Source organism: Sphaeramia orbicularis, chromosome 24 (genome assembly GCF_902148855.1).
Source record: "Sphaeramia orbicularis chromosome 24, fSphaOr1.1, whole genome shotgun sequence".
NCBI lineage: Eukaryota > Metazoa > Chordata > Actinopteri > Kurtiformes > Apogonidae > Sphaeramia > Sphaeramia orbicularis.
Genome location: NC_043979.1, coordinates 40,442,883 through 40,462,761, shown reverse-complemented (window position 1 = coordinate 40,462,761; position 19,879 = coordinate 40,442,883). Strand labels below are relative to the sequence as shown.

Below are 19,879 nucleotides of genomic sequence, written 5' to 3'. Positions count from 1 at the left end.
TGAGCAAAACTATTACCAGAAAGTCTGGAGGTGGAGGAAGCAACAAAAAAACGTACCAAAGCTTTTATTAAAGCTCTCAAATCCAAAATCCTAAAGAATCCAACCAAATCCATGAGAAAAATGGCATCTGAACTTGAGGTAGACAACAAGAGCGTTAGAAATGCAGTAAAATATGATTTGAAGATTTAAATTCTCATGACTTTCAATAAACTAATTGGTCATACACTGTCTTTCAATCCCTGCCTCAAAATATTGTAAATTTTGCTTCCCCACCCTGTAATACTAGTTATTACTCACTTTATGGAAATAATATGCAAAAAAAAAAAGATTTAAAAAAAAGCCTGTTAATTACAGTCTAATAATAATAACAAGCAATTGATTTACACTCAAACATGTCACTGCAGATCGGGTTTATCAAGAACAGCAAAGTTACAGTAATGGTTCTGTGGTGGAAAAATTTACTTTTTATATTTTATACTCTTTATATTTTATACTGTTAGTACATCTTCTTTTAATGCTGAGTCATTATTCATTATGTGTGATGTTTACCACTCTGTAACACCCCCAACCCAGGAACGGAGTTCTTGCCTTGAGTTAAAACCCAAACACCTAAATGTCTGAATGTGTAGATAGAGGATGGCGCCTGCACTCCAGATTGGATGCAAGCAAGGTTAGAGTGAAGAGGTCATCATGACCTCTTCACGGAGCAGAGAAGGAGTACAGGGTGAACCAAAAAAAAGTTTACACTGCCATAATACAACTTCAATGCCATGTTTATTCAGCTTAGAATTAGAATTTGACCACAAATTATACATTATTGTAAAGAGCATGTACAGTAGATTCTACTTTTCAATGTGTCCTCCCTTAAGTGTCACAACAGCCTCCAGGTGCCTGCGGAATGCTTGACAGGTCTTATTTATGTAGGATGCTGTCATCTTTTCCCAAGATCTAACAATGGACCTCTGCAAGGCTGCCACAGAAGGGTGTGGCTTCTAACAGCACTGTCCTCCACAGTTGCCCATATGCTATAATCCAGGGGATTGAGATCTAGACTCTGGGGTGGCCACATATCCTTGGACCAGAATGCCTGAGTCCTTTTGGAGGTGTGTGCTGGTGCACCGTCCTGCTGGAACACATAATTCCCATCCGGGTAGTTGGCAAGGATCGATGGCTTGACTTTATCATTCATAATATCCAGATATTTGTCCGTGTTGATGCACACTCCTGAAGGAATGAACACTGGAGGCATCTTCTTTCCATCTGATGAGATGAGGCCAAAAACCATGACAGAAGCTGGGTGTTTTGTAGTGTTGGCATACTTTACATTATCAGGGACATCTGAAGGATCACTTCCAATCCATCGGTCATTTCTGCGGTTGGGGATTGCATCCACAGTAAAAATCTTTTCATCTGAGAACAAGATCGCACGACCTGCTGCAGCATGCTTGATATCTTTCAACAACACCTTGGACCGACTGACCCGACTTTCTTGTTTAGCCTCAGTAAGCAGTGGAACCTTTACTCTGGCCCTGGACTTCATGTTCAGATCATTCTTGATGAGCTGTTGCATTGATGAGCGGCTCACATCAAGCTCATGTGCCATCTTTCTCATGGACCTCACAGGATTTGTCTTGATGTGCCGTTTGACCTTGTCAATCAAATTTTTGGTCCACACAGATCAGGGACGACCAGACCCAGGTTTTCGTGAGGCTGTTCCAGTATCTTTCAGCTTCTTTTTAATTTTGTAGACTGCACACCTGGATATTCCCAGCTTTGCTGCAATCTCAGTAGGTGTCAGACCGGCACACAGCAATTCAGGTACAGCTAAAGTTTTCTTCATTTTCAACAGAAGCACATGAATTGGAGAGAAGAGAAATTACCTGCTGCATTGAGTGACCTTAATGAATCACTGAAGCATGACAACCTATGTAGATATGCTTCAATGGCTTTTAAACAAGCAGTCAACTGAGTGTACACTTTTTTTTGGGTCACCCTGTAGTAGGGAGTGGTATGATGTACGTAGGGAATGACATCATAGTTTGAGGGGGTTGGATTTGGTTCTATATAATCTTTAGTTTTCTCTTGTTTAATCAGACTTCACTTACAGAGTTTCTCTGTGATTGACTTCTCAATAAATGCATTTATTTATTTTAACTCTAACTTTCTCTCCTCCTCTTTGTGTGTGGGTTATCAGTTGAACATTTCCATAACAGTTCCTATGTCGGTGTATGGGATGATCCACTGTGTTGGCTGCTATGGAACTAAAACAATAAAATCCATGATTATACAAGAGAACAGCTGTAGAATAACTGTCCACTGGAGTGACCACTGAGCATCAAAGGGTTAAACAGTTTAGATCAGTAGATGGTTTTGGTTGACGGTGGATGTTTGGGTCTTTTATGGGTAAAAACAAGAAAATGACAAGTGCAAAAGGTGATTACACAGGCGAGAAAGGAGGTGAAAATTAGGTGGCGATTGATTTAAAGACGAGAAAATGAACAAGGGGCATGGTGAGGAAAGAAAGACGCTGGCAGGAAGAGAAAGACGGAGCATAGAGGAGATGATAGTCCTGCAGACGTGCAGCTGGATGAACACAAGGGCCCTGTGTGGGCTCCGAGTGTGTGTTCAGGGCTTTACTGGAGCAGAAGCCAGGTCTAGTTGGTATTTAGAGGGAGTTTGCACGCAGCTCCTTTCGTACAGACCGAACCCTTATCCTGACTGGACTGAACTGGCTGAGAGAGGCAGGGCAGCACATCAGAGAAGAAGAAGAAGAAGAAGAAGTTTGGACGAAAAAAAAATATATATATATGGGATAAAAAGTAAAGAGGGTGGAATAGGAAGTAGCATCAGGGCAGAGAAAGGTAGCAAGAAAAACTCACTTTTGGAGCAGGAGGTCCGTGGTCATCCAGATATGTGGATTCACCTGCAAAGACAGACGAAGAATATATGTTTAGAGTCCACCGCTGTAAAAAAGATCAGTCATGAGGTTCTGAGAAATTAAAATGAGGTCAAAACTCAGTCCATTACAGTAGATCATTACAAAAAAACAGCTGTTTAAGCCTGGAAAGATACTGGAAAAAGTGTCATGATACATATATTTTGCAGTTTTTAGACTAAAAAGAGGTAGTATGAGTGTTGTCACCGTATTTTTCTTGTAATCAAGAAGGAATAAATGCAACCACGCCTACGTTTCCTCCTGTCTGTGATCATTTGCTGCTTGGGGCTTTTTTTTTTTTTTTTTTTTACATTTGATTGGAAACAGTATAATGCAACAGTTTTTTCAGACAAATTTTTCATTCTTTTTCTTTTATTATAAAATATGCTCAGATTCACAAATACCAACTGTAAAAAATATCATTCATGAGGTTCTGAGAAACTAAAACAAGGTTAAAACTCAGTCCATTACAGTAGATCATTACAAAAAGCCTGGAAAGATACTGAGAAAGTGTCATGATACATATATTTTGCAGTTTTTAGACTAAAAAGCAGTATGAATTTAGGAATTAGTATCATGCAACAGTTTTTTCAGACATTTTATTTTATTTTTTTATGAAATATGCTCAGATTCACAAATACCCACTGTAAAAAATATCATTCATGAGGTTCTGAGAGACCAAAACAAGGTCAAAACTCAGTCCATTACAGTATATCAATACAAAAAAACAGGTATTTAAGCCCGGAAAAATAGAGAAAGTGTCATGATACATATATTTTGCACTTTTTAGAGTAAAAACCGGTAGTATGAGTGTTGTCACCTTATTTTTCTTGTAATAAAGAAGGAATAAATGCAACCACGCCTACGCTTTTTCTTGGGTCTTTTTTTTTTTTTTTTTTTTTACATTTGATTGGAAACAGTATAATGCAACAGTTTTTTCAGACAAATTTTTCATTCTTTTTCTTTTATTATAAAATATGCTCAGATTCACAAATACCCACTGTAAAAAATATCATTCATGAGGTTCTGAGAAACTAAAACAAGGTTAAAACTCAGTCCATTACAGTAGATCATTACAAAAAGCCTGGAAAGATACTGAGAAAGTGTCATGATACATATATTTTGCAGTTTTTAGACTAAAAAGCAGTATGAATTTAGGAATTAGTATCATGCAACAGTTTTTTCAGACATTTTATTTTATTTTTTTATGAAATATGCTCAGATTCACAAATACCCACTGTAAAAAATATCATTCATGAGGTTCTGAGAGACCAAAACAAGGTCAAAACTCAGTCCATTACAGTATATCAATACAAAAAAACAGGTATTTAAGCCCGGAAAAATAGAGAAAGTGTCATGATACATATATTTTGCACTTTTTAGAGTAAAAACCGGTAGTATGAGTGTTGTCACCTTATTTTTCTTGTAATAAAGAAGGAATAAATGCAACCACGCCTACGCTTTTTCTTGGGTCTTTTTTTTTTTTTTTTTTTTTTACATTTGATTGGAAACAGTATAATGCAACAGTTTTTTCAGACAAATTTTTCATTCTTTTTCTTTTATTATAAAATATGCTCAGATTCACAAATACCCACTGTAAAAAATATCATTCATGAGGTTCTGAGAAACTAAAACAAGGTTAAAACTCAGTCCATTACAGTAGATCATTACAAAAAGCCTGGAAAGATACTGAGAAAGTGTCATGATACATATATTTTGCAGTTTTTAGACTAAAAAGCAGTATGAATTTAGGAATTAGTATCATGCAACAGTTTTTTCAGACAATTTTTTTTTTTTTTTTTTTTTTTTTTTTTTTTATGAAATATGCTCTGATTCACAAATACCCACTGTAAAAATTATCATTCATGAGGTTCTGAGAGACCAAAACAAGGTCAAAACTCAGTCCATTACAGTATATTGTTACAAAAAACTGGTGTTTAAGCCTGGAAAGATACTAAGGAAGTGTCATGATACATATATTTTTGCAGTTTTTAGAATAAAAAGTTGTATGATTTTTGTGTTGTGTGCAACCACGCTTACATTTCATCATTTCTGTGATTATTTGCTGCTTTTTCTGCTTTTTGTTCATGTTATTGACTACTTATAAAGTCAAAGTTTGGGCTTTTTTACATTAAATAATTGCTTTGACTGGAAACAGTATAATGCAACAGTTTTTTCAGATACATTTTAATTATTTTTTTATATTTTGTATGAAATATGCTCAGATTCACAAATACCCACTGTAAAAAATATCATTCATGAGGTTCTGAGAGACCAAAACAAGGTAAAAATTCCGACCATTACTGTATATCATTTAAAAAACAAAACAAAACTGATGTTTAAGCCTGGAAAGATACTAAGGAAGTGTCATGATACATATATTTTTGCAGTTTTTAGAATAAAAACTAGTATGATTTTTGTGTTGTGTGCAACCACGCTTACATTTCATCATTTCTGTGATTATTTGCTGCTTTTTCTGCTTTTTGTTCATGTTATTGACTACTTATAAAGTCAAAGTTTGGGCTTTTTTACATTAAATAATTGCTTTGACTGGAAACAGTATAATGCAACAGTTTTTCCAGACACATTTTCACATTTTTTAAAAATAAAATATGCTCAGATTCACAAATACCCACTGTAAAAAATATCACTCATGAGGTTCTGAGAGACCAAAACAAGGTCAAAACTTAGTCCATTACAGTAGATCGTTACAAAAAAACTGGAAAGATACTGAGAAAGTGTCATGATACATATATTTTTGCAATTTTTAGAATAAAAAGTAGTATGATTTTTTGTGTTGTGTGCAACCATGCTTACATTTCATCCTGTCAGTGATCATTTGCTGCTTTTTCAAGTTTGTGCTTTTTAGGGACCAAGCCGAGAGGGCAGAAGGCAGAAGGCCAGGCCCCTATTGTTTTTCGTTCGTTGTTTATTATTATTATTTTCCCGATGCTACTTTGAACTGGATTTTGACCCCCTAAACATGCTTGAAAACCCATCAAATTTGGCATGTACATCAGGTCCGGCGAAAAATTTGATAAAATGCAAAAAATTAACCCCGTAGGTGCCAAAATGTGCTCTCTAGTGCCACCTATGTCAAAAAACACAGAAACCGCCATAGCGGCCGGCAGGAATGTCCAAGAGACATGAAACCATTTCCAAAATGTTCCTTACATTGAGCACTGCAAAAAATATGGGAGGACGCTATGAGCTCTCTCCAAGAGGAAGTCAGAAAATTGTCTATATTTTATATATATATATATATATATATATATATATATATGTATATATATAGGGTGGGGAAGCAAAATTTACAATGAACATTTAGTTGTTTTTTCTCAGCAGGCACTACGTCAATTGTTTTGAAACCAAACATATATTGATGTCATAATCATACCTAACACTATTATCCATACCTTTTCAGAAACTTTTGCCCATATGAGTAATCAGGAAAGCAAACGTCAAAGAGTGTGTGATTTGCTGAATGCACTCGTCACACCAAAGGAGATTTCAAAAATAGTTGGAGTGTCCATAAAGACTGTTTATAATGGAAAGAAGAGAATGACTATGAGCAAAACTATTACGACAAAGTCTGGAAGATACTATTAAAGAAGAATGGGAGAAGTTGTCACCCCAATATCTGAGGAACACTTGCGCAAGTTTCAGGAAGCGTGTGAAGGCAGTTATTGAGAAAGAAGGAGGACACATAGAATAAAAACATTTTCTATTATGTACATTTTCTTGTGGCAAATAAATTCTCATGACTTTCAATAAACTAATTGGTCATACACTGTCTTTCAATGCCTGCCTCAAAATATTGCAAATTTTGCTTCCCCACCCTATATATATATATATATATATATATATATATATATATAAAAACTAGAATAAAATGAGGACTTGATAAAAATGTGAATGGTACACACACACACACACACACAATAAAGTTTTACAAAATCAAAGCCTTATTAAAAAATGTAAAGCATAAGTTGTATGCTCACCTGTTTGTACAATTTCAAGTCGCTCAAACAGATTGTGTCTGTCACACACACACACTTGCATACACACACAGTAGGCTTTTCAAAATAAAAGCCTCATTAAAAGGTGATGGTGGTTTCAGCAGAGGGGCGCAGCTGTTCTGTAGGGATGAAAGGAGGACGGATGCAAAAAGGAGGAGGCTGGTGTCGGGACGGAGAGGTGTGAGTGGAGCTGAGGTGTCGACAGCCATGGGAGGTGGAACGTACGGGAGGCGGAACGCACGAGAGGTGGAATGAATGGGAGGCAGAACGCACAGAAGGCGGAACGCATGGGAGGCGGAACAAATGGGAGGCGGATCGCCCAGTGCGAGGTCCCGCCCAATGCTGCTTGCAGCTTTAATTTACATTTATGCATTTGGCAGACGCTTTTTTCCAAAGCAACTTACAGGGGAAAACCAATCAAATCAATCAATTAATCAAATTTTATTTATGCAAAAGTTATCTCATGACACTTCACATATAGAGGTGGTCCAAACCAGACTAAGTCAGTTTACAGAAACCCAACAGAATCCTCCAGGAGCAAACACTTGTGACTGACGACAGTGGTGAGGAAAAACCTCCTGTTAACAGGCAGAAACCCCGTTAGGTTTTTACATGAAACAGTTGCTTTGATTGGAAACAGTATGATGCACCAGTTTTTTCAGACACATTTTCCCTTTTTTTTTTTAATGAAATATGCTCAAATATACAAATACCCACTGTAAAAAAGATCATTCACGAGGTTCTAAGAAATCAAAACAAAGTCAAAACTCAGTCCATTACAGTAAAAAAAGCAGGTATTTAAAGTGAGAAAACTGAGAATGTTGGCTCATACATATATTTTGCAGTTTTTAAAATAAAAAGAGGTAGCATGAAAATTGTACTGTCAGTTTATTTCTCTTGCAATAAAGAAGGACGCCTACATTTCATCCTCTGTGATCATTTGCTCTTTTTTCGGCTTTTTGTAAATGTTATCGACTACGAATATGATATATTTAAAGTAAAAGTTTGGGATTATTTTACAATAAATAATCACCTTATCTGGAAACAGCTGATGCAACAGTTTTTTCAGACACATTTTTTTCTTTTTTTTAATGTAATATCTTTTGCAGTGGACCTCTTTTTTTTAAGTAATGCGGTCAAACTCTACACTGTTAAAAAAAAAAAAAAAGAAAGGGTATTATTCCGACAGCAGGGGTGCCACAAAAATACAGTAAAATAACGGATTTTTTTTTTTTTTTTCAAAATACTACATAAAAATTGGATCACATATTATTTGATTTTTGCAGCCTGGCATATGTCAATGATTAAAAGCAACATTGACAACGTTAATAAATTAATTTAGACCCTCACCTCTCAAATGAAGCCCAGGTATCAGTAAAAGCAGGATTTATACTTTAATGGCGTTCGGATCAAAAACAGTGGTTATAATGGAAGAAATAGTGCGTTTTAGGCACACTTGGCAGACAGATGCTAGTCTTGTAATTTTCTTTTGTTTACAATGTGCACATTTTAGTCAGTGGCCAGAATTTTAAAGATCATGCAAAAATGAACAACTTTTGAATTCTAACCTTATTTAAATTGTGAAAAATAATATGAAGTTTTTTAACACGAAGTGCAAAGTGTGCCTAAAAAGCGCACCCGGATACCGGAGGGTTAAAAATACAGGAAAAAACTGTAAAATAAACAGTGAAAATTCTGTTAAATTACAGATTTTTTTTTTTACAGTGTACAGAGGACAAAAACAGATCTGAGAACGTCTTATATTTGCGACCATTCTTCATTTTTCAAACCCGAACCCTCGTACAACAGCCTCACACAAACTGCAGAGACGTCAGGAGGAGTCTCCCAGACTCTTTTTACAGTGGATTGAACACTGTGAATGTGTGTGTGGGAACAATGGGGGTCTTTCAGAACCACCCCACACTGTCGGTCTGGACCCGCCTTGGACTCAGTTTCCCAAATCCAGACCCTGGTTTCAGTTCTTTGGCTGGAAACGACGCTCCAGAGTTCCCATCGTATGAAAACCTTCAGGACGTGTGCCCGGTACAAAGACAGGAGGACAAACTGTAGAGCGAGCAGGGGATAAAACTAGAAAGAGAGGAAATATTACAGAATAGAACAAACTGGCTTTGTGTTTCGGAAATGTGACCACGCACACAGATGAGAAAATGTGGGAAAAATAATACACACACCAGTTTAGCATTTTGGAACACGCTGACAGATGTAATTTTATGCATGAGTTCAAGGTCTGGGACATGGATAAGTACTGTTTTATAGAAGGAAACAGACATGTGAATCTGTCTATTTACAGTTAATCTGTTTACTTTTTTTCTTTTTGTTCATTTGGCTACTTATTTAGGTTTATTTTTGTCCATTTTCTTGACAATTGTGTTCTTTTTTTTAATTGAAAATTAACTAAATGAGACTAAATTAGATAATTTTGCTGTTGTTTTTTGTCGTCTGATGCTTTTGTTTGGCAATTTTCCCCTTATTTTGTTATTTTTTTTTTACTTCTATCTATCTATCTATCTATCTTAAATAGTTATAGTTTTTTTTTTTTTTCCAAAATTTAATCTTTTTTTTTTTTTTTTCCATTTAGCTACTGATTTGTATTTATTTTTGTCCATTTTCTTGACAATTCTGTTCTTTTTATTATTAATTTAGTCTCTTTTTTTTTCTTCTTTGCTTTTTTTGTCTTTGATGCTAATGTTTGTCCATTTTTCCCTTATTTTGTTGACTTTTTTACTCATTTGTATGAAGTTTGTTAATTATCTATCTATCATCCATCCATCGTAAATAGTTATAGTTATTAGGTTTTTTTTTTTTTCCAAAATTTAATCTATCTTTTTCTTTGTTCATTTAGCTACTTATTTGTGTTTATTTTTGTCCATTTTCTTGACAATTCTATTCTTTTTATTATTTAGTCTTTTTTTTTTTTTTTTTGCTTTTTTTGTCTTTGATGCTAATGTTTGTCCATTTTTCCCTTATTTTGTTGACTTTTTTACTCATTGTATGAAGTTTGTTAATTATCCATCCATCCATCCATCCATCCATCCATCATAAATAATTATAGTTACAATTTGTTTGTTTTTTTTGCCAAAATTTAATCTATTTTTTCTTTTTGTTCATTTAGCTCTTATTTGTGTTTATTTTTGCCCATTTTCTTGACAATTCTGTTCTTTTTTTTATTAACTTAGTCTCATTTAGTTCATTTTTCACTAATTTTGCTGTTTTTTTGTTGTCTTTGATGCTTGTTTGTCAATTTTTCCTTTATTTTGTTAATTTTTTACTCATTTCTATCCATCCATCTATCTATCTATTGTAAATAGTTATATTTTATGCATTACTTACTGATTGTAATATTTATCTTTTTTACCTATTTATTTTAGCTGCTTTTATTTGTATGCTTATAGTAGATTTTTATATGATGCACAGATTGGATGGTACTTTTAAATCTCATATTTGTTACAGTGTCAATAAAGATATTCTATTCTATTCTATTAAGTGATTTATCCCCATTTATTCTAATATTATCCTCTGTATTTTGCATTTTTTCAGTGAAAATCAGGTATTTTCTAAAGTTTAATCTATTTTTTTTAATTTATTTTTGCTCATTTCGCTACTTATTGATGTTAATTTTTGTCCATTTTCTTGACAATTTTGTTCAATTTTATTCATTTAGTCTCATTTAGTTCATTTTTAACTAATTTTGATGGTTTTTTGTCTTTGATGCTAATGTTTGTACATTTTTCCCTTATTTTGTTGATTTTTTTACTCATTTGTATGAATTTTGTTAATTAATTATCTATCTATCTATCTATCTATCTATCTATCTATCTATCTATCTATCTATCTATCTATCTATCTATCTATCTATCTATCTATCTATCTATCAATCATCACTTGACCTTTAACATTTCCTCTCTTGCTCATTCAAAAAAAAGGGGAAAATAACCCAAAAATCTTACATATTAGTCCTTTTATGATAGAAAATACAAGAGGATTTAACCCATAAAGACCCAGAACTACTTTTATGGCAGTTCCCAAATGAATTTTTCTCTATTTTTAACCTTTTCTTAAGTGATTTATCACCATTTATTATAATACTATCTTCTGTATTTTGCATTTTTCTGTGAAAATCAGATCATTTCCTATATTCAATCTATTTATTTTTGTCATTTTTGTTTATTTTATTGCCAATTTTATTCACTTTTTTTTTTATTATTAATTTAGTCTCTGATGCTTGTTTGTCCATTTTTTCCTCTTATTTTGTAATTTTTTTACTCAGACCTACTTTTATGGCAGTTCCCAAATGAATTTTTCTCTATTTTTAACCTTTTCTTAAGTGATTTATTCCCATTTATTATAATATTAACTTCTGTATTTTGTTTTTTTTTTTTTTAGTGAAAATTAGGTATTTACCAAAATTTAATCTTTTTTCTTTTTCTTCATTTACCTACTTATTTATGTTTTGTCCATTTTCTTGACAATTTTGTAAAATTTGTTGTAATTTAGTCTCATTTAGTTCATTTTGTAATTGATTTTAGTGCTTTTTTTTTTTGTCTTTGATGCTTATGTTTGTCCATTGTTTTCCCTTATTTAGTTAATTTTTACTCATTTGTATTAATTTTGTTCATTATCTATCTATCTATCTATCTATCTATCTTACATAGTTTCATCTCGTCTGTATTTAGACGTTCTGTATTTTACTGGTCCATCTGTCTCTCTTTTGTCACTTTTAACAGTTTTCCCGTGACATGAGGCAGGCACATGTTTTCAGCTCCCAACGAGGCATTCGAGGTCATGACAGTTTGAGGATGCGAAGAGGCAGATATCTCTGTTCCTTCCTCTGTCATCTATCACGGACACCTCCCACACCCACCCCCCACCCCCCCTTCCGTCATCCCTCCACGTCCCCGTATGTGCTTCTCGTTAGCGTTTTTGGACAGAGGATTGGAACTAATTTTTTCCAGGGCACGAGGCTCATAAAAGCTGACATCTGCCCTCCGCCCCCACCACCCACAGAGAGAGGCAAATGAAACTTCAGTGTACTGTACTCACCCCCCACCCCCCATTGTCCTCTGATCCCCTGCTAGAAGTCAGGAAGGAGGAAGACCAGAACTACAGCTCACATGAATTTACTCTGTGGCAGCATGTTTGTAATTTCTACTCCTCAGCGACTGATCTGCACGTGATTATCTGTTACTTAGTGCACATTTCTGACTTGGTTTGCACCGACTAAATGTTCAGTTTTCAATAAAACAAAAAAACACACTAACGGACAAGTGACTATTTTTGGTAATTTCCGAATACACGTAATGTGTATGTTGACAGGTGTCTGGATCAGCACTTATGTTGTAATGTTCTAAAAGTGTCGCTATTTTCACCTTACATGTGTTTTTGTTGTATTTTACTTAATTTTTTTTTTTTTTCTTGCCACTTATAGGTAAGGAACCAAATATAGTAACTTCACTGACCTAATTTTCTACATAATACATATACATATATATATATATATATATATATATATATATATATATATATATATATATATATATATTTTTTTTTTTTTTTTAATTCACAAAAGTCTTGCTATGTCCTCCAATAGCACACTATGGTTGAGTATTTCTATGAGTGCCCTATAATAGTTAAATTAACCCTTTATCAGGAAAGTGACTATTTTTGGTCATTTCTGAATACACATAATGAGTATGTTGACAGGTGTCTGGATCAGCACTTATGTTGTAATGTTCTAAAAGTGTTGTTCTTTTCACCTTACATGTGTTTTTGTTGTATTTTACTTCAATTTTTTTTTGTTTTGTTTTGTTTTTCTTGCCATTTATGGGTACAGAACCAAATATAGTAACTTCATTGACTGCGTGCCTACTTTTTTAGTTGAGATTGTACCTGTTATGTGTAGTCGAAAAGTTAATTTTAATAAATGTATGAAAGAACTAGAAGCACTCGGAGAGCGCAGACCTCCACCAAGGTTGATCAGTGGCCCCCCCCGTGGGCCCCCCCACCCCCGATCACCACCAAAATTTAATCATTTCTTCCTTATCCCATTTCCAACAAACCCTGAAAATTTCATCCAAATCTGTCCATAACTTTTTGAGTTATGTTGCACACTAACGGACAGACAAACAAACAAACAGACAGACAAACAAACAAACAAACAAACAAACAAACCCTGGCAAAAACATAACCTCCTTGGCGGAGGTAATTAATTCATAATTTGCAGTGAACTTTCAAAACCTCCACAAGCCCTCTGAGTTTTGAGAAACTTTTCTAAATTTTTTGTGTAATGTAAAAAAAAAAATCAAAAAGTCAAAAAGTTCATTTTAATAAATGTATGAATGAATGAATGTATGAATGAATGAATGAATGAACACTCAATTCGCAGTAAATTATGTTTTACAGACAGAAACATTTTGAAACTAGAAAAGCACTTGCAGTGCGCAGACCTCCGTCAAGGCAGATCAGTGCTGCCCCCCCCCCCCCCAATCACCACCAAAATTTAACCATTTGTTCCTTGTGCCAATAACAACATTTCCTGAAATTTTCATCCAAATCTGTGCATAATTTTTTGAGTTATCTTGCACACAGCCAGACAGACAGACAAACCAACGCCAGCAAAAACAGAACCTCCTTGGCGAAGGTAAACATATGAAAATCACAGAAGTGCATGAATATCACACAAACAAGTTTCACTACAATCATTCCTGTCAGGTTAGTGAAATCACAAAGTTTTTCAGTTGAATTCAATTCAACACACTGTATTTGTCCCCAAGGAGTAATTAAAAAACAGTAGTTTTAAAAGACTACACAATTTTTTTTTTTATGTTTCCTCAAGTATTTCTTATCTTACAAGATTATGTGCCTTTGGACATACTCTAAATACTCTTTTTTTCATATTTATTAAGACTTTCACATAAAATCCCAGACTTTTCAAGGTTTGGAAAGCAGAGTTTCAAAATTCCCTACTTTTTAAGACTTTTACGACCTGCACAAGCACCCTGGTATGTTGACAGGTGTCTGTATCTGCACTTATGTTGTTGTAATGTTCTAAAAGTGATGTTGTAATATTCTTTTTTTTTTTTTTTTTTTGTTTATGGGCTCAGCTGGCTGACAGGCAGCTGTCTGTACCAATAAGGCAGCAGCCGACACCAACTGCACTCCCAGTCATCATTGCACATTTTTCTGACACCGTTGCTTGTGTACAGGGTGGGGAAGCAAAATTTACAATGAATATTTAGTTGTTTTTTCTCAGCAGGCACTACGTCAATTGTTTTGAAACCAAACATATATTGATGTCATAATCATACCTAACACTATTATCCATACCTTTTCAGAAACTTTTGCCCATATGAGTAATCAGGAAAGCAAACGTCAAAGAGTGTGTGATTTGCTGAATGCACTCGTCACACCAAAGGAGATTTCAAAAATAGTTGGAGTGTCCATAAAGACTGTTTATAATGGAAAGAAGAGAATGACTATGAGCAAAACTATTACCAGAAAGTCTGGAAGTGGAGGAAGCAACAAAAAACGTACCAAAGCTTTTATTAAAGCTCTCAAATCCAAAATCCTAAAGGATCCAACCAAATCCATGAGAAAAATGGCAATTGAGCTTGAGGTAGACAACAAGACCGTTAGAAATGTAGTAAAATATGATTTGAAGTGAAAATCTTACACAAGAACACCAAAACACTTGTTGACAACAGCAACAAATCCAACTTTAGCAATTTTTGGGAATCATGTTAATGGTCGCCTTCTAGCCCAGATCTAAACCCTCTGGATTCTGCTGTTTGGGGCGTTTTAGAACATGCTACCAATAGAACATCACACAGCAATGTCGACTTTCTTAAAGATACTATTAAAGAAGAATGGGAGTTGTCACCCGAATATTTGAGGAACACTTGCGCAAGTTTCAGGAAGCGTGTGAAGGCAGTTATTGAGAAAGAAGGAGGACACATAGAATAAAAACATTTTCTATTATGGAAATTTTCTTGTGGCAAATAAATTCTCATGACTTTAAATAAACTAATTGGTCATACACTGTCTTTCAATCCCTGCCTCAAAATATTGTAAATTTTGCTTCCCCACCCTGTATCCTCTTTTATTTGGACATTTTACCAGGGAGTATCTCACACTACTTTTTTTTTTTTCCTACTTATCTCATCCAGTGTCCTAACAGTAGAATGGTAGTCTGGTTCCTTTTGGTGCTGAACAAATTTGCTTTTCCAAGGGTAACTTCATAAAGTATATGAAGCACTCTTTGATATTCTACTGTGTTTATTATGAGTTTTGTTGAACCACATTTCGATGTCGGACCTGACATGTGGGGGTGGGGGTGGGGGGGTAGAAGAAGGGGAGAGAACAAGAGAGAAATAGGTGGCGAAGACCCTCACAAGAAAGTATGAACAACACAAACAGTAACAACCATGGAGACAATTATAATGGTAACAATAACTACAACCAGAACTGAGTAAACGAGAGAAAAAGAGAGAGAGAAAAAAACAAAACAAACAAAACTACAAAAAAAAAAAAAAACACAACAATGAAATATATAAGACCTATGAAATGATGAATATACGAAAAGAGAGCATGAACAAAATATCATATACCACGTTCGCACAAATAATACCTATAACAAATAATACCAGAAACAAATCCTCACATCAGTTATTCACATTCATCTGTTGTGACAGAGTGAACCAGGCAAACAGACTGAGGTGAAGAAATGTAATGTTCTAAAACAGGCATGTCCAAAGTCCGGCCCGGGGGCCAATCATGGCCCGCGGTCAGATTTTATACGGCCCACAGCTTTGGTGTTATAATGTATTATTTATGGCCCGCTGGACTGTTGAACTGAGTACATGAATCATAAAAGCTTCAAAATGCAGTTTCTCCGTTCACCTCATGGTGGCAGCACCACTCTAACTCTATCGGGCTCTGTGACTTTGCCGTGAACCATTTTCGCTAATTTCTAACCATGGCGCCTGTAAATAAATAAACTAAAGTTGACAGTGAGGGCCGCCGCTTCCAGGAGAAATGGGAATTACAATTTTTTTTCACTGAAAATCGAGGCGATTGTGTTTGCCTAATTTGTCAACAGACTGTTGCCTTGTTTAAGGAATTCAACGTAAAGAGACGCTAGCAGACAAAACATGCTAACGCATATGACAAGCTAGCAGGGAGTGAGCGCTCCAAAAAAGTGAAGTAAATTCCAGCTGCTTTAAACTCACAGCAGTGACTCTTCATGTGAACCTGGGAGTTCAGTGAATTCACCACCAGGGCAGGCTACCAAGTTGTCAGGTTAGTTGCCTCTAACTGCTGGTGTTATGTACTTGTAGATGTGACACAAAATATTACTTTTTGAATGATTTTGTGAAAGACGAGTAAGAGTCATATGTTTTCATCTTAAACGTTAACAGACTTTGCATTACTGAGTAATATATGAGTAATGATTACTCATATAAGTCATGTTTAAAATGAATGTGGGGTTAAGATTTTTATCAACTTCTTGGACGTTTCAGATACTCCACACAGTTTGTTCTATGTTATCTGACTCCAGATGTGAAAGGAAGGCAGAAATGTTTGTTTTTTGTTTTGTTTTGTTTTGTTTTTTAATTTGTTCACACCTGAGTGGCTCAGATTTGGTTACATTGCCATTTTAAAAAATGATATTGCGACAATGAAAATAAACTTGTTGTAGAACAGCGCATTTATATGTAATTTTTACTGTTTAAAAAACGTCCGAAGGGACCACTGGCCCCTGGCAATGTCCACATTATCAGATCTGGCCCTCTTGAAAAAAAGTTTGGACACCCCTGTTCTAAAATATATGTTCCTTTCACATTACATGTGTTGGTTTTTTTTGTTTGTTTTGTTTTTTTGCCACTTATGGGTAAGGAACCAAATATGGTAACTTCCTTAACCTTCATTTTCTACATGACAATACTTTTTTTTTTTAAATTTCACAAAGTAATAAAGTCTGGTTATGTCCTCCAATAGCACACTAAGGTTGAAAATCTGCATTACTATAAAGGGTTAAACTGTATGTTCTGTGGGTACATGCATGGATGTGCAAATGTTTATTGAAGGAGAAACTGAGTGGAGAGTGGGTATGCAAAGGCATGTCGCTAAATGGTTAATTGGATTATAGTGTCACAAGATCCACAGTCGTGCCGTGGGCTAAGAGCAGCTGCATAACTACTCCGAACTACAATGATCTAATCAATACTGCAGCACAGACCGCATGAACTGTAATGCTTTTAGGTTTTTACTCAGTGAATTCTAAAACAGTCTGTATGTTCCACCGATACGTCTGAGCTTTTAGTAATCGAATATTCCTACAATGTCACAAAGATAATATATGTGTGTTCTATATACAGGGTTCCTACAGGTTTTACAAGTTACATTTAAGACTTTTATAGACCTTTTTAGGACTGCTTAGAACCGAATTTAATGCCTATTTCACAGCCAAAATTGTGTGACTCCTAAAAGTCCCACCATCCCGAGGTATTCCTCATCGACGGCTGCAAAGTTAACGATAACGCTGGTCAATATCAAATTTATTGTTTAAGTTTTTTGAGCTGATTTAAGATAATTTTGGTGTGCTGAATCCAAAAATCACATTAATTTTGCTCCATCAGGTCAACTTTCTGAACTATGCTACATATTGGCTTTTTAACATTTTTGCTTACATTTATGGGCATTTTCACATCATATGATACAAAATTCTTTCATATTTCTCGCAATAAACGAGTTCTGAAGATTTTACTTTTGCCAATTTATGATTGTTTTTTTTTTTTTAATATTACAGGTGAATGAAATGGCTTCAACTAGAAGATCTTGCAAAAATAAGCCTGACGTATTCTGCTACATCTGCGGTGAATACACCTGTGTACCTAACAGGAATCCTGTTAGAAAATGATTTTTTTTCTCTTAAAACCTATTTTGGGTGAGAACTACAGGGTGGGGAAGCAAAATTTACAATGAACATTTAGTTGTTTTTTCTCAGCAGGCACTACGTCAATTGTTTTGAAACCAAACATATATTGATGTCTTAATCATACCTAACACTATTATCCATACCTTTTCAGAAACTTTTGCCCATATGAGTAATCAGGAAAGCAAACGTCAAAGAGTGTGTGATTTGCTGAATGCACTCGTCACACCAAAGGAGATTTCAAAAATAGTTGGAGTGTCCATAAAGACTGTTTATAATGGAAAAAAGAGAATGACTATGAGCAAAACTATTACGAGAAAGTCTGGAAGATACTATTAAAGAAGAATGGGAGAAGTTGTCACCCCAATATTTGAGGAACACTTGCGCAAGTTTCAGGAAGCGTGTGAAGGCAGTTATTGAGAAAGAAGGAGGACACATAGAATAAAAACATTTTCTATTATGTACATTTTCTTATATTATTATTACTTATATTATCCAGAGTGTTTCAATTGAACTTTACAGTCAATGTGCTATAAAAAAAAAAGAAAAAAAAAATTGGGGTGGGAAGGGGATTTTAAGCAATATAGTAAAAAATGCTCCAGGAAAACATCTTCTACCCTACCCTACACTAAAAATATACTAAACCACACTAAAAACATGCAAAAATACACTAAAATACACAAAAAATAAGGAAAAATACACTAAAAACATACAAAAGTATACAACAAATATGCAAAAATACACTAAAGTACACAAAAAATATGCAAAAATACACAAAAAAACATACAAAAGTATACAATACATATGCAAAAATACACTAAAGTATGCAAAAACTATGCAAAAATGCACTAAAACATACTAAAGTATACTAAAAATAAGCAAAAATACACTAAAATATACAAAAAATACGCAAAAATACACTAAAAATATACTACAGTATACAAAAAATATGCAATAATACACTAAAAATATACTAAAGTATACAATAAATATGCAAAAATACACTAAAGTATGCAAAAACTATGCAAAAATGCACTAAAACATACTAAAGTATACTAAAAATAAGCAAAAATACACTAAAATATACAAAAAATACGCAAAAATACACTAAAAATATACTACAGTATACAAAAAATATGCAATAATACACTAAAAATATACTAAAGTATACAATAAATATGCAAAAATACACTAAAGTATGCAAAAACTATGCAAAAATGCACTAAAACATACTAAAGTATACTAAAAATATGCAAAAATACACTAAAATATACAAAAAATATGCAAAAATACACTAAAAATATACTACAGTATAAAAAAAAAATATGCAAAAATACACAAAAAATATACTAAAGGATACAATGACTATGAGCAAAACTATTACGAGAAAGTCTGGAAGATACTATTAAAGAAGAATGGGAGAAGTTGTCACCCCAATATCTGAGGAACACTTGCACAAGTTTCAGGAAGCGTGTGAAGGCAGTTATTGAGAAAGAAGGAGGACACATAGAATAAAAACATTTTCTATTATGTACATTTTCTTGTGGCAAATAAATTCTCATGACTTTCAATAAACTAATTGGTCATACACTGTCTTTCAATCCCTGCCTCAAAATATTGTAAATTTTGCTTCCCCACCCTGTATATAAAAAAATCAACTGATAAAGTCACAAAAATGTCATCAATTTTGTGAGAAGATCAAATTTTTCCAAATCAAATTAGCAAAAAAAAACCTGACCTGATTGAGAAAAACAGATGTCAATTTTGGATTTAGCGGTGCAAAATGGTCCTAATTCAGTTGAAAAAACCTAGACAACTTGCAAAAAACATTTTTTTGTAACCCATTGTTATAAATTCAAGTATGTTCAATGTAGTATGAAACATAGTAAATTCAGTGGCGTGCCGTGAGGTTTCACTTAAGGCCTATAGAATACGCACGTTAGGGTTATATGGGTTAGGTTAGGTTAATACGGG

The 19,879-nt window shown here is 34.3% G+C and overlaps 1 protein-coding gene across 1 annotated transcript in view; it reads right to left on the bottom strand.

Moving 5' to 3' along the window:
• usta (uronyl 2-sulfotransferase a) overlaps window positions 1–19,879 on the bottom strand; it is a 241,053-nt gene that overhangs the window by 205,343 nt on the left and 15,831 nt on the right. The window contains exon 2 of the mRNA XM_030128233.1: window positions 2,880–2,923. Within this exon, the coding sequence (XP_029984093.1) occupies window positions 2,880–2,923 (44 nt within the window). The remainder of the gene's footprint in view (window positions 1–2,879; window positions 2,924–19,879) is intronic.